The sequence below is a fragment of the Corvus brachyrhynchos genome, unplaced genomic scaffold (genome assembly GCF_000691975.1).
Source record: "Corvus brachyrhynchos isolate BGI_N302 unplaced genomic scaffold, ASM69197v1 scaffold44, whole genome shotgun sequence".
In the NCBI taxonomy this organism is placed as follows: domain Eukaryota; kingdom Metazoa; phylum Chordata; class Aves; order Passeriformes; family Corvidae; genus Corvus; species Corvus brachyrhynchos.
Window position 1 is genome coordinate 5835212 of NW_008238359.1, and position 15084 is coordinate 5850295.

General features: G+C 46.0%; 1 protein-coding gene across 2 annotated transcripts in view; it reads right to left on the reverse strand.

The window, feature by feature from the left end:
* The window catches only part of ME3 (malic enzyme 3), a 110945-nt gene that overhangs the window by 2430 nt on the left and 93431 nt on the right, over window positions 1-15084 (reverse strand). For both annotated transcript variants that reach the window (XM_008634930.2, XM_017735902.1), the window contains exons 7-11: window positions 14468-14577; window positions 3294-3391; window positions 1990-2103; window positions 1214-1319; window positions 513-655 (exon numbers count right to left, since the gene is read on the reverse strand). In XM_008634930.2, coding sequence (XP_008633152.2) covers window positions 513-655; window positions 1214-1319; window positions 1990-2103; window positions 3294-3391; window positions 14468-14577 — 571 coding nt within the window. The remainder of the gene's footprint in view (window positions 1-512; window positions 656-1213; window positions 1320-1989; window positions 2104-3293; window positions 3392-14467; window positions 14578-15084) is intronic.

Sequence of the window (15084 nt, forward strand, 5' to 3'; positions counted from 1 at the left end):
AAAGAGTGAGACAAGGGCTCCTTTCTCATGCCAAGTCAATCCACATGATTGTAATTCTTCAGTGACATTGGGTCTAAGATGGGTGATGAAATAGTTACATAAACAACTAGGTTGGCAAAACACAGGAGACAGAAACTGGGGAGGATGGGACATCTCAGACAGCTGTGAGTGAAAGAGGCAAGCACTTTCTTTAGAGGATCACCAAGTAATTCAGGCTGGTAGGGACACAAATTCTTGCTCACAGCAGGGTCAGCTATGAAATCGGACCAGGCTGATCAGGGCTTTACCCAGTCTCATCTTGAAAACTTGCAAGGACAGAGACTACATGAGCAATCTTGGCCTTGCCCCCTGCTCCACCTCCTGACCCTCCTCACAGCGTGAAAGTCTGTCTTGACGACCCCCTCGAATGTGTCTTACTGTAACTTATGCAGGCTGTCAGCTGTTTGGCCAGCCCCACGGTGGTGTCCTGGGTACAGCCATGGCCCTGTGCTCCCCGGGCTGAGCTGAGGTACCTGGGTGAGGCGGTAGCACTGCTCCGCTGTGCACTCCGCTTTGCTCGTGGGGTTGCTCAGGGCGAACACGATGGGCCTCTCATTGAAGGCTGCCATGTCCTTCAGCAGCTTCTCAGTGAAAGCGCCTGCGACAGCTGCGACACCTGCAACAGCAACAGCAGTGAGGTGGTGCTTTCCCACTGTCTGACTTCAGTGCATCGGGCTGGTCCCTCTGGGATTGGGATATGAACTGTGGGAGGGAATGGGCTTCATCTCTGGAGATGCAGGTGGCAATGTTACTTTCTCATCTGACGGTGAGATTAAAAGCCTGTCTCAAAATAAAGCCCTCTGCTCCTCCAGGCAGAGTGGACACCAGTGTTTTGGCCAGTCTGACTCCCAAAGACCTGCCTGAGGTGCCTGTTGTCATTCTTGTCCTGCCCAGCCTGGTGGGGCAACGTTTGTTGCTTGAGAGTCCCAGATCCTGCCTCCCCCAGCACCTCCCTCTACAGCCCTGTCTGGAAGGGCTCCTACAGCTCCAAAAGTGAGGAAGCCTGTGCCCCATAGTTAACGTGAAAAGGATATGGAGAACTCAACTAACAAAATGAGGATGAAAAAAGCTCGTTTTGTTTTGACTAGGAGAACAAAAGGAGACTCTGGAAGAAAGACACAAACTCTCCTAAGAACTGAATTGACAGGAAAAGGTTATATTAAGTGAACTCCACCTATAACTGCTGTAGGCTTCACTTTCTGCACAACTTCTTCCAGTGTGTCCACACTGGGGTGGTCCTGGGCAAACATTTCTTTCTCGTGGTTCAGGTGGCTCCTGCCCTGTGAGAAAAAGGGAGGAGTCAAACTTTGGTCTGTTGGCAAAAGGTGGACACATAACATAGTAACTCATCTTCAGTTCATTTCATCTCTCAGCCCTCTACCTAAAGCAGATTCCACATAGCAGCACCTCAGCATCAGCCAGTCAGGCATGGAGCTGCTGGTGTAATGTCACACTGGGCTGGCCTCTGCTCCTCTCACCCACTGAAGTACATTGACTGTGTGGAGGAAGGACCTGGCTGCCATTCACTTGTACATAAAGCACAAGTCTCCTCAAGTCTGAGGAGAGACAAGGGCAGAGGCCCTGGGGACACAGGGAGTGCAGAATGGAGCTGAGCGAGGTTGGGTCACTGAGCAGGGCACAATGTTGCTGTGATAATGCCCCATATGATGTGCAAGACTTCCAGCACTGCTTGAGGCCATGACCAGCAGGGTACCCTTCCACTTTAGAGGCCCAGCCCAAAGCGTTGCCTTTAGGGCAGCCAGTGCTGCTGGCACATTCTTGTCACCATGAGACCTAGTCCTCTGAAAGCAGGAGCAGCAATGCTGACACCAATAAAACTGCAGTCTTTACTTAGGGCTGAGCAGGGGTCCAAGTTATCTGCCTGCTCTGGCCTCTCTAGCTGGCAGTGGATGGCAGGGGAGTAGGGTTCAGCTCTGGAGACAAATTCACCTTCACAATCAGTCCTTTGGAGTCCACCATCCAAATTTTTTTGATGGCATCCTCTCGTGAAACTCCTTCCTTTTCCATGGCCATGAGGATGAGATGAGCTATTCCCATTGCAGCCTGGAACACAGAATGTAACTGCTTCATTGGGATATCATTATCTTTTGGGGGAAGGTTTTAAATGAGATGTGGGTTGGGTCATCCCCCAGCACTGCACAAAGCAGGGAGACTGTCTGCTCCAAGGTTGTACAGTGCCAAGGCTGATTTTAGCATTGTAGGTGCTGCCATAAATAAAAACCCTCACAATTATTCAGCAGAGCAGGTTGCAGGTCAGGCTGAAGAAGCAGAGGTGGTACCTTGACAAGCAGGGGCTGTCTCCATAATTTAAACCAGCTGCTGCAGGGGAGGAAAAGAGGCAGACACTTAAAAAATGCTGGTGGCAATGCCAGTACAGAGGAACTCAAAGCCAAGCGGGACTGCTGCATCTGAAACATGGCCACGGGGAAAATCTTCTCCCATTCCTGCCTGGGAAAGCAGCCCTGGACATGCTGTGTGTTTGTGGTCCTACAGCTGTGCCTGGCCCTCCTGCCCAGATGGGGACTAACAAGGCAGGAGGGGCTCTGTGCCACAGAGATGGTGACCAGCACAGATGTGTCTGCCAGCAAGTGGAGAGAGAGTGAGAGCAATCTTTGTCTCAGTGAGGGATAGACAAATAGTAACAGATCTTCCCAAAGTCTCACAGGTGGGTGAGAACTGAGACAGGTCCTGGACCAACACCTTTAGTCCACAGACCAGGCTTTGGAGGCTTCTTCTTCCTGCTCTCTCTTTGAGCAAAGCACCATACAGGTGACCTGGCTTCTGCCATGGGGCACTGACTCCAGAAAGCAAGGTTCTGTTCTTACAGTTTTCTGAGTCTGAGTCCTTTAGACTCTGCTGCTAAAGAAGTTCTGGTTTACCCTAGACACCAACCCTGAGAACTCAAACCAGCCTCCTTAATATTCCTGCAGCACCCTGCCTCATAAGAGACTTCCCTAAAGGTACTTAAAACCCCACTGACACATGGGCATCCTTGTAGTATCCACAAAGTCTGCCCAGGACTCGTGGGCCAAGAGGTCACTGAAAGACTGTTGGTAACTTCCACACAGCACCAAGATCCACCTGTGGGGCCCAATCCTGCCCAGTGACAAGGAACCTGCTTCTGTGCTTCATCCTCATGAAGCCAAGCCTTGCAGGAAGTTTCACAGTTGACTTTTCTCTCGCTAAATTTGAAGATGGAGCTTATTAAGGTACAAACTCAGGAACATTCCTACCTCTCCAGCTCCCTGGAAAACAAACTTCTGGTCAGAGAGCTTGTTCTTTGTGATCCTTAAGGCTGCAAAGATGCCAGCAACTGCCACAGACGCTGTGCCTAAAAGAGAGAAACACCATGAGATGGACATCCTGACGAATGCATTATCTACCCTGCAGATATACTGTCAGAAACCTTGTAGGAACCATTCTCTTAGATTCTGTCACTGAAGGATCAGAGTGCCTTCCCTATGCTGAACTATTAACATTCAAATTCTCCTGCAAGGCTGGAGAACACAAATTTTCCTCCATGTAGAGCCAAAGGGACATTGAATTCTAGAAGCTAGAAGAAGTTAATACCTAAACAATACCTAACAATACCTAAACTCACAAGGGTTTAAGATGCAGGTGACTTCTCTAAGGTCATATAAGACCTCTGTAGCAGAGCAATGGTCTGACCTTGGGTGCCCTTGTTACAAAATACTCTGGGATCACAGAATTACCATCCTCTTCTCCTATTTACCTTCACAGCCCAGCATCACCATTTTTAAACTCCCCAACACCCTGATACCCTGACTCACAGCCATCACACCTTTCTGCTAAACATTAAGGAGTCACTGGGAACAGGAATCGGTCCCAGATTAGTGAGAAACAATGCAGTAAATGGAACAGAGTCGTGATGTTGCAGCCACTGTGATATCTACAGCTTTCCATCCATTAAGGGGGGAAAATGTCCAGACCGAATAACCTGCCTCTACCCCACATAACTCACACATAAATCACATGCAGCATTCATCTAATGTCCTGTCCCAGGTGGAGGAATATGGTGGAAATAAATTAAATAAGGCACAAGCTAATAAGGATTCAGGCACTGGCAGTATCTCAGCTCACCTGGGCAAGCTGGATGCAAGTGTTAAAGGGGTCCTGGGAGTGAGGGAGGAAGTTTGATCACAGAATATGTTAAGTTGGAAGGGACCCATAAAGATCATAAAGTCCATTAGTTTTATTCCTTAGCATTTGAAAGAATATCAGTGTGGATATGCCCCAGTTTTGATCTGTTCCCAGCTCTAATGCTGGTCTCTCCATTCTCACCTTTAGAAGCTTTGTGAGAAATCGGGGAGTCCACAAGTCATGAGTCTTGTGGGGGTGGTCATGGCTGGGGCAGACAATGACAACTTTTAGGCTAATACACCTGATTTCACCAAATTCCAGCTAGGGTTTCAAGTACCCAGTGCTTCAGTGAGGTCCCCTGCAGGGTCCTTAGGGCCTGCGGTGCTGCAAGGCATCAGGAGCAGCCTGGCTGAGAAACAGCAGCTCCTGAGCAGACATGACCACGAGCAGTGACACCAGCAGATGGAGCTGCCTCATCTCGCAAGGACCCAGAAAACAAATTCAGCTTTACCCGCTCCTTTTCTTTTGTGCAAAAGCCGCAGGCAAGCTAGGCATCTGCTGGTATATCACTGGGGAATGATTCACTCTATTTCCTAGCAAGTAGAAAATCTAGTGAGGGCACAAGTACTCTGCCAAAGAAGTTATTTTATTGATGGGACTTATCTTGTTTAGGAAACCTATATAAGCTACTCTGACAAAGAAAATCTTTATAGGTCAGACCAGAAGTATCTGTCAGTACAATCTGCTCACCAACATTTTGTGATTATAATTCAGATGAGTTTAGTTCTCCAAAAACTAATAATTAGCCTCTCTTAAGAGTGATTCTGGTTTAGCAGAGGTGACAGCGGCCACACTCCTGCAGCAGATGTGGTGTTCACACTGGCACACCAGTACAGAATGGCAGCATCACTTCACAGAACCAACCTACCTTTGGGTTGGAAGGGACCTCAAAGATCATCTGGTTCCAACTCCCCTGACATGAGCAGGGACACCTTCCACTAGATCAGGTTGTTCCAAGCCCCATCCAGCCTGGCCTTGAACACTTCCAGGGATGAGGCATCCACGACTTCATGAGGGCACTGCAAGCATTCATGTCTTAAATACCAGACTAGTCTGATGGTTGATGGCTTTGTAAGCTTCTCTCTTGCAATGAATCACTTGAGACACTTGCTTCAGCACCAAGGATGAATTCCCTTCATCAGCTCAGAACAGTTTGTACCATTACATTTCCAGAGCCAGACCATCTGAGTTCAGCCAGTTTAAAAGGGAGTTGATGGGGAGGGAACCAGCCACTGAGTGCCCTGTTGTTTCAGTATTAACGTCAGACAACTGAAGGAAGTGTACAAAGGATTTCCTCTTGTTCCTCCTGCACTAAATCTCTACCTTTTAGCTCTATTTAGGGTAGTGTATTTGCATGGTGAAACGTCAGGAAAATTACAGAGGAAGAAAATGAACATCCAAGGAATTTAAAAGAACACCAGATAATTGCCTAGTTTTTAGATTTTGTGTTTACGGGTGTCACATAACCAGTCCATGCTCATTGCCTCTGTTTTGGTAAGTCTATAATCAGCAGGACTGCTTGGCGTGCTGCCATGACAGCTGCTAAGGATGGGAGCTCTCTAAACAAACGTGTATGATCCTGCTCAGGCTCATGGTAAAGCGTCCACCTGAACTGGGTCAAGTGAAATGCACCCTAGAAGAGTCACTACCACCACATTTTTTAAAGAGAGACAAGGTAACTGGAATACATGTAGACACTTCTGTTGCAGACATCTCTTCTGTGCAGGAAGGAATTCCACCCTGTAAGTCTGAACTGAGAAGAAATGGAAGAGACCAGGGTCCCCCAGTTGTCAGCAATGCCAAGCTTGTGACATGCAGTAGAGTAAGAACATCTATGTGTACACTTACTCATGTTCACACACTATCTCCCAGGCTTACTTTGCACAGATCACCAAATCCCTGTGTGGGTGGGAGTGGGGAACTGATCAGAGTTGAAAAATCAGAAGTGAAACCATTACAGTGTGACAGTGTGGCAGGTCACTGCATTAGCAGTGATAGATGCCTGGAAAGTATTGAAAAGAGAGAAGTGTAACTGCAGAAATATCTTGTTTCTCTTGGTCCTGACCCAGGCGAAACTGCTTTATACCCTGTGATTGTTAAGAAGTCTGATGGGACAAATGCTGGTATTTGCAAACCCATTTAAGTGGGAAATGCTCTTTAGAGATTCAACAGAGGGACTTGAGGTACTTTTCAAAGGTGTCACTAGCAGGAATTTGACAAGTGGTGTGCATGGAAAGAAAGGGGGCAGGGACTCAGTCTGCAGAGCAGAGACCTGTGGGACTGGGTGTGCCATTACTCATCCCCTGCACTTGTACTGCAGCTCTGACTAACAGCAGGGCTCTGTTCAGCTCTGCCACTCCTAATCCTCCTCTCTCGTTCCAATGTGTTTCTAATCCCTCCACGTCTCCCAAATTGCATCTCACCCCCATTATTCAAGTAATAAAGTTACTGTACCTTGGCCTTAGCTCAATATTTTTCTTTGATAATTACAATTTCTGAGCATGGAACAACAGAGCATCTCTGTGGAGAAGAGTTCACAGCTGGTTCATGTAAGGAATTGGCCAATCATTGTCCTTCAGTTCTAAAAGAATCACAAAGTCAGACTGGGGCGGGAAACTCCTCACCATGGCAAGAAAAAACCAGCCATCCTTCAACACGTTGGTCTATCTGTTTTCCAAACAGACTGAGTGCTGCTATTGTGGATAACAGCTTCCCTAAGTAATTAGCAAGAGCCAGCTTGGCTGGTCTGTATCTGAGGTGAGATATGGAGGGGTACGGAGAGAAGAAAGGAAAGTGCTTGCAAATCATCCTGTCTATCCAAGATTCAAAGTGAGTGCTAAACATGATACCACAAAATAGCAAGCAGGCCTCGGGACCTCACTGGGAAGTCCACAGCAACAGAAACAATACAAAAAAGAGGCATTTAAAACTAAGGCACACTCAGGAACATGGCCATTTCTGCAGGAATCAATCTCTGTCACTCAGGCACATTCAGAATATTGTAAAACATTAAGGAAAATGATGTTCCCCTTGTACTACTGCAAATGAGAACAAGCCCCAGTAGATGTCAGTGGAGGTACACTGGAGCATAACCTGAGGAAAGGATCTGCTCCACAGCATCAGATGGGAAAGGCTGCAGCAGAGAGGCTCCCATTCCCGGGGACCTGACCCTTCCTCAGAGCAGGGAGAGCAGGCAGAGGGACGAGCAGCTCTGCTCATGGAGTTATGGGCAGCGTTGCACGAGTCACCAGGGAAAGCGCTGCCCAGTGCCGATGTCAAGGCTGTGCCGTGGGTGACAGCAGCCAGTGCTAAGCAGGGGACACGGGGCAAAGTGTGGGCTGTGTGGGTGCTTGGAGGCAGGAGTCTGCTCATGCTGATGGCTGCTGCTGCCCTATCACCTGTCCTGGAGGGCTGACTGAGGTGAGCTGAGCATCACCACCATGCTGAAGCCTTCCAATAGCAGCAGCAATGGGAACATGCAGCACACCACTGCCTGTTTCTTCACCCAGCCTGGGTGGGTGATTTCCACTTCTCCACAGTACGTTGGTGGAAAAGATGACCAAATTCAGCCTGATCTTTTATTTTTTACTCTTGACCTGCCTGCTTATACTTCACCCTGTCAAAACTATGCCAATATGAGGGCCCGGGGAACAGCAGACTCTAGTTTAACAGCTCCAGCAAAGGGCAGCCAAGGAAATATATCTAAATTTATGGATGAGGAGGAAGCCTAAGGCTTTTCCAAATTCTGGTTCACATTAACTCCCTGCAGCAGTTCCGCCCATTACTGGAAAGCAGAGTGGAGCTTGTCCAGATCCACTCCAAATGCATAATCAAAAGTCAAACACAACAAAGCTAAAGCAAAAAACTGCCAAAGTGTTTGCAGCTCAAGGTCTTCCCCTCCATGGCTGTGGGCTAGTGTTACCCTTACCCCAGAGGGCTTCTGTAAGACATTAAGAAAATAAACCTAGAAATGGTGCAGAGTTAGTCAACGAGAAGAGCACTAAAATGCAAAGCACTGATGCACAAGGAAGGAACTCACTCTCTTCAGGGTGACCCATGAAGAGGTGGTGGCATGGAGAAGAGCTGCCTGACAATGGAGAAGCCTAATGAGGCCATCTCTAGATTCCTTCCACTGTAAAGTGCTTGGACTATACTGTGCATAACCTTAATGATGGGATCTAACCACAGCAGCAGTTCCCTCCCTCCTGCCTGTACAGTGCCAGCCTGCAGCCACTGTGCCAATGCAGGCCGAGCCCCCTCGTGCACCCACACAGGCAGAGGCTGGCAGGCAGCTGCCAGCACTCTGCAAGAAAGCATCCCCATCCCCACAGCAGCACTGGGGGTTCTGTGGGTGCTGTTCCATACCAACAAGCTAAACCAGGTCAGAGCACACCCTTTCTTCTTTTCATTTTGCCTCCTTAGCCTGGACTTAAAAGATCACAGACAGCTTAACAGAGAGGTGACCTGTGCTGTTCTTCACTGCAAAGGAGGAGTTGGCAGTGGCATCCAGTGAACAAGAAAAACAGCGAACAAGAAAAGCAGGAGAGGAAAGGGAAACAAATGTCACAATTCCCAAAAATGACAGAAGATGTGGGCCTGATCTTTAGAGTTCTGCACTGTTAAGCCCAAGAAATGGAGGCCCATTTACAGCCTGAAGTCCACACTGTTCTGACCTGGCTTGTGTAGCAGTCAGTGTGTGAATTCAACACAAACCCAGGAGCTGGCCCTTACACAGTTAATGCAGCAGCACCAAGGGGAAATGCAGCAGCCTCTTCTGCTGTGGGGCACAGCAGGTCCAGAGGGACTGTTAATAGTGAACCTCTACAGGACTGAGAACACCTCCCCATCTCCAGGCTGGGTAAATCCCCAGGGAAAGCAGGCTGCTCAGGAGCTGCCTGGCAAGACATTGCCTGCTTTGTTCCACAGCACGGTATCGTCCCGCGCTCCCTTCCTATTGTGCTTCCCCCTCCTTAGCTTCCTGTGATAATTATGGATGCATTTGCCACGCCAGCTGAAACAACAAAGTAAGATACTGTACCATTTTAATCCGCTGAAATTAGTTACTGCTGAGCCAAGAACTCACTTCTCCTGCTTCTCACAGCACACGGAAACGTGCCTGTGAAACAGGCCTCGTTTGCACATGATTGATTTCCAGTTTGCCCAAGTGTTTGAAGCTGCTCAGATTTGTGGCACTGGAGTCAGCCTGTTCCCAGCCTCAGCTGAGATCTGGAGCACTGTTGCTTCAGGCCAGGCACTGCTTCCTGAAGTGTCTTGGGAAGGTTATGGAAAGGTTATCTGCTAGGATAATGAGAAAAGGTGATTGGTGGGTCAAGAGATATTTTGAGGCTCATCAGCAGTCACACATCCTACAACCAAGGAATCATTGCTCTAATGACTTGGAAAAGACTCAGACATGTTCTGTGAAAGGGGGGATCCTGAGCATTGCCTGCAGACTACTTTAGATAACAGGGTTTATGCTTTTGTGCACTCTTTGCCCCGCCTGTATGTGTGAAAAACTTTTGAATGACACAATCCAACACAATTAATTAAGTAACACTTCAAAGATTTCTTCATTTTTCTGCAATTCTGACTTAACTTGCAGAACTACTTGTGCTGTTCAGTACTGAGTAAGCATCACAAGAAGCAGCTAAGTTGGTCAGGTATGATTTGTCTTGGGAGATCCATACTGTTCTCATTCATCTTCATGTTCCTAGGTGCACTTCCAGAAGATTTGCTTTGCAATCCCCAGATACTGAGGTTAGGCTAGCTGGGTTAAAATTCCCTGGATCTTTCTTTTTTGCATTTCTTGAAGATAGGTGTGACATTAGTCTTTTTTTCAGGAATGAAGAATCTCCTCAGTTACCATAACATTTCAAAGAGTAACTTTGTAATGCCATTGGCCACATACCTCAGATGAATCTTTAGATGCATCTTATCAGGTCTCACGGACTTTGTCTTTTCAATAATCCCTGCTAAATAGGCAAAAGTCCATAGAGATCCTGTAATTTTGCATGTCTAAAGTTCTCATCATGGAACTAGAGCTCTGTGTGCTTTCCTTGATCTGCATGAGGCCTTTGAAATAATCTCCCAAAATGTCCTTGTAGCCAAACTGGAGAGGTACAGACTGAACAAGTGGGTGGGCTGGTAGGCTCAAGGGTTTTGGTCAGCGGTACAAAGAGGCCTGTTTAAGTTTACACTATGTAAGTTCTCATAACAATCTACATTATAAATCAGAGTGCACTCCCATAAAGTTCATGGCTGATTACAAATTTGGGACAGTGATTGATACAGTGGCAGTATGACAGTCATTCATAGGGATCTCAGCAGACTGGAGAAATGGGCTCAGGGAAACCTCATGAGGGTGAGCAAAGGTAAATGCAAAGTCCTGCAGCTTTGCAGAAGAAAACTTTGGGGTAGTGGTAGACAGCAAGTGGAAGATGAGCCAGCAATAAGCCCTTCCTTCTAGGGTACAGAAGGCCAACAGCCTGCTAGACTGTGTCAACAGAAGTCTAGGCAGTAGGTCAAAGAAAGTGATAACTTTTTTCTATTTCAGCACTTTTGAGGTCATCTCTAGACCAGCATCTCCAGTTTGGGGTTTTCAGCACAATGACAAACTGGAGCAAGTCCGGAAGAGGGACACAAATATGACCAGAGTGTACAAAGAGCCTGGGTTTGAAAGGGCTTGAGAAGTCTAAGAGGGCACCTAGTTTCTGTTTACTCTGTTGGAGTGTTTGTAAAGAGGCCAGATTCTTGTCAGAGGTATACAACAAAAAGATGAGGGGCAATGAACACAAATTCGATCTAGCAAAATTCCAATTAGCTATGGGGAAAAAAACGCACAAGGAAAATGGAAAACTTTGGAACAGGTAGCACAAAGACACTGTGGATACCCATCCTTGTAGATACTGCAAAGTATTTGGCTGGACAAGGCTCTGAGGAACTTGAACTAATATAAAATTTGGATCTAAGTTTGAAATCACCCTTTATTTGAGTGAGGGCTGGCTGATGCCCAGAGGTCCCTTCCAAACTAATGTCTTCAATGGCTTTATGTAATTCCTTGTATGAAGCAGGAATCCAGAGATGCCTGCTTCAAGGGTTCACCAGACTTGACAACTTTGTAAGACTTTTGTCTACTTTCTGTTTATCACTGTGAACAATTAAGTGGAGCAAAGCTAGAGCAGGAAGAAAAAGAGAAAGAGCAGGAGCTAAAGCATTCCCATGTACCTCCAACCTTAAGTGCTTCAGAGCCTGCCCTGGTACTTTACTGGGAAAAAGGGAGAAGTGACAATCAATTTTCTCCCTTAGAGCTGTAATTGAAGCTGTTGGCCCTTGCATGAACCCAGACAGAGCTGGGAAAGGACTGATGTCATCACCCCTTAGAGGAAGGAGAAGCACTCCCTTAATGAGAGCTCCCACGCGCGGGCACTGTGAGCCAGCTCCTGCCTAGATCCCAGGCTGATGGCTGTCAGAATAAGCAATGGGCACTGTGAGCCAGCTCCTGCGAGCTCCCAGGCTGATGGCTTTCAGAATAAGCAATCCCCTCGTCCCAGTTGGTGGTACCTGGCAGGCATCCTGCTCAGCATCAGCAGGCTGGCTCCAACTGGGAGGGGTCTGAGTCACTTTCATTCTCTGGGGTTAGGATGGATTTGGAAATACAGTGATTTGTAGGAAAAAAAATAGGTATTAATATTTTAAACAGTTTTTCATTTTGTGTAGGCCCTGGGGCAGCAACAGGGAGGCCTAAAGGAGCTTAAGGGAAGCAATTTATACCTTTTTCCCTCATCTCATTTGCGTGTGTATGTGTAGGCACACTGCATCCAGTCCCACTAACCAGTGGTCAATGAGTTTAAATCAGTATAGCTCAGGCCTGATCTAACTTTCACTGCTTGTGCCTAAGATGTGTTTTTAACTCAACATACTTACAATATTGCCAGCTCGGAAGCTGGAATAATTCAGGCTTCAGGAGGTCTGTTCCTGCCTCACTTGAGTAAAATTAATCAGACCTGCTTAACAAGGCTTTGTATAATTCTCATTAATCATTTAAACACCACTTACATTGAACTCTAACACTTTTTAAAGTAGATGAGTCATGAAACACCAGCACGTTAGAAAAGAGCAAGCCTAAGGTAAAGAACAGGAGGGTGTAGGTGAGAAAATGCCAATTCCTACCTTTCTTATATCATCTGAGGATAAAGAGGGATATATTAGGGAGGGTAAATCAGACTGCTCATCCCAGATTCAACTCTATTATCTCTGACATGACTCCAAGACAGAGTTAATTGGGTAGATCCATGTTACTTCAGCATTCCGAAGGTCCTCAAAACTCATTTCTCACTACAGCCCTAGCTTGGATTTCGCTTTTCTTTCTGACAGCTCCATAAAAAACCCTAAACAAGGGCTTGCTTCCTTCGACTCATTGCTTGTTGTGCAAAAGACCAACAGGATTTCTTTACTTATCTGCTACTGAGAAACTGGTGCCAGCAAAATGCTTTATTTGAGAATATAACAATGTTTTACTACAAAGAGGTAAAATCCTACTCTTTCAACAGGCAAGACTCGAAAGAATTTTCAGGGGCCTTGACATCTCCTGTGTCCTGTGACATGCTAACTGGGGAGAATCAGATAAGGTCCATTTTATGACAATACTGTTTTACAGCATCCTCCTGGATGTGGTTTGCTCCTCTGGGGCAGTCATTACCAGGAACTGTCTGAGGCTTTCAGCTATGAGCTATGGCCAAAAGAAAACTATAAAAAATAGTCTCCTGCTTCCCACTCAGAATCTGCAGTTTAGCTTTAATATTCTCTTTTTCTTCTATTATCAAAGAAGCTTTTCCAATTCACCAAGAAACCTTTGTCATTCACTCTAGTTCTGCCAAGAAAACCTACATCCAAGCCCCTGATGTGTGATTTGTCACATCACCTGGCCTCTTTTTGACCGCTGAACCCCTTCCACCTTCAGAGAGAACAACTAATCCAAAAGAAATCCTTACAACATTGGCTTCTTATTATGGCCTTCATCTGCCCATCTTCAGAAAAGTCTGAGTGCTTGGTTCCTCCATTCAATACTTCAGTTCAAAAACCTATCTCCTGGGTTTTCTTTTTCTGTGCTTCTCTCTCCACTGACACTTTTTGGGTGTGGCAAGAACACCTGATGAGTCTTCTTGAACAAGAGTATGCATCTGCCCTTTCCTGAAATGCCTTTTGCTTCTCTGCTTCTAAACCTTCTTCATGAAAATGTCTTTGAGGTCCATGCATCCCATTACACCAACCATATTTCCCCAAACCAGGATCCTACTCCTTGTGTCAGATAAGAAGAAGCTGCTACACGCATTGCCAAATATTGTTAGATAAGCAGCAGATGCAGAAATAGCACTGGAAAGTCTGCTCACAAAAGAACCAGCATTGTGTGAAAAATAACACTGATGTTTCTTTCAGTCTCTTTCAAGTACAAGTGAGGATGAGCCCAACTGACTGCAAATAATTAAAACAAGCATTGGAAATTTCTGCATGTTTCAAGCAGGACTAGACAAAAGAAAAGATGAAGGGACTCACAGAAGAACTGGTTGTTTGTAGACACTGGGGAAGATCCTGTCCCTGTCGAATGGGCAAACACCTCTTCCAAAGGTTTAAAGCAAAGTCAGCATCAGACCGGGATGCAGATTGCACCCCTCTGGGCACTGAGCAATCCATGCTGGTTGTAACCCCAGCTTTGCTGCTGTCACTTCTCTTTGACGCTGGAAGAGTTATGTTAACCGCGCTAGGGGAGAACAGATCTGTTCTCAGATTACTGCAGAGTTAGCATCCACTGAGAGGAAAGAAGCTGGTTTACCTTTATTTTTGTGCATGTAGTAAAGAGTATAACAATAGAGGGAAAATGCCAGGTCCAGCTAATGACCATCTGGCTCATGGAAACGGAAAGCCTTGCCTAACTATTAAAATGTCATCATTGTTTTAGCTAAATTGTAGAAAATTAATGAAACTCTCTAAGTTACCTGGATAATCTAAAGCACATGATGCCTTTTCTCCCTTGAATGTTTCTGCAATGAACAGCTAAATTCCTAAAAACAATGGAGACTCACTTTTCAACTCAGATGGCTGAGCTTTTGTTTATATTTTTAAATGCTTCTGTGTAAACTCTGAAATTTGTCAGACATCCGACTACTGTATAATAAACAGTCTTGTGATATTAAGCACCTCTTCTCATGACAAGGTGAAGGTTAAATTTGATTTTTCTAACATCACTTACCCTGAATATCATCATTGAATGTACAGTATCTGTTGCGGTATTTATTAAGGAGACGAAAAGCATTAGCATTGGCAAAATCTTCAAACTGGATCAGACAATTCATGCCATACCTGCAAGTTAAAGGGCAATTTAAAATGGATAAATATATTTACACAACATAGGACAAGGTATACACCTTTTACCAAAACAATGTAGCTAGAGACTAGTGCAGAAATAGAAGTGTCATGAGAGAAATGCAGCACAGTAACAGCAATCAGATCACACCCATCCCAAGGTTCACACACTGAGAAATGTGGAGTCACCAGGAATAAATTGTAGTCATAATTCAAGTGGCTTTTTAATGTGTACACTTATATACCTATATGTACACACATCTTTGGACTTTTGGTATGAGACATTTTCAGTGGTGTATTTGTAGAGGAGCTTCTAAAAGCAAAGGAGATGCTCTTTGTATTGCAACTGCTGCACTGCAGTACAGCAAACCTGACTGCAAAGGGGACACCAGTTAAAGGGACACCACCAAGGGCCCACTTCAACTGCAGCTGGCAAAGAGATGAGAAAAAAATCTGCTTGTAGGATCCCATGGAGTGAGTGCCTCACGGTGGGACTGAGCGGTT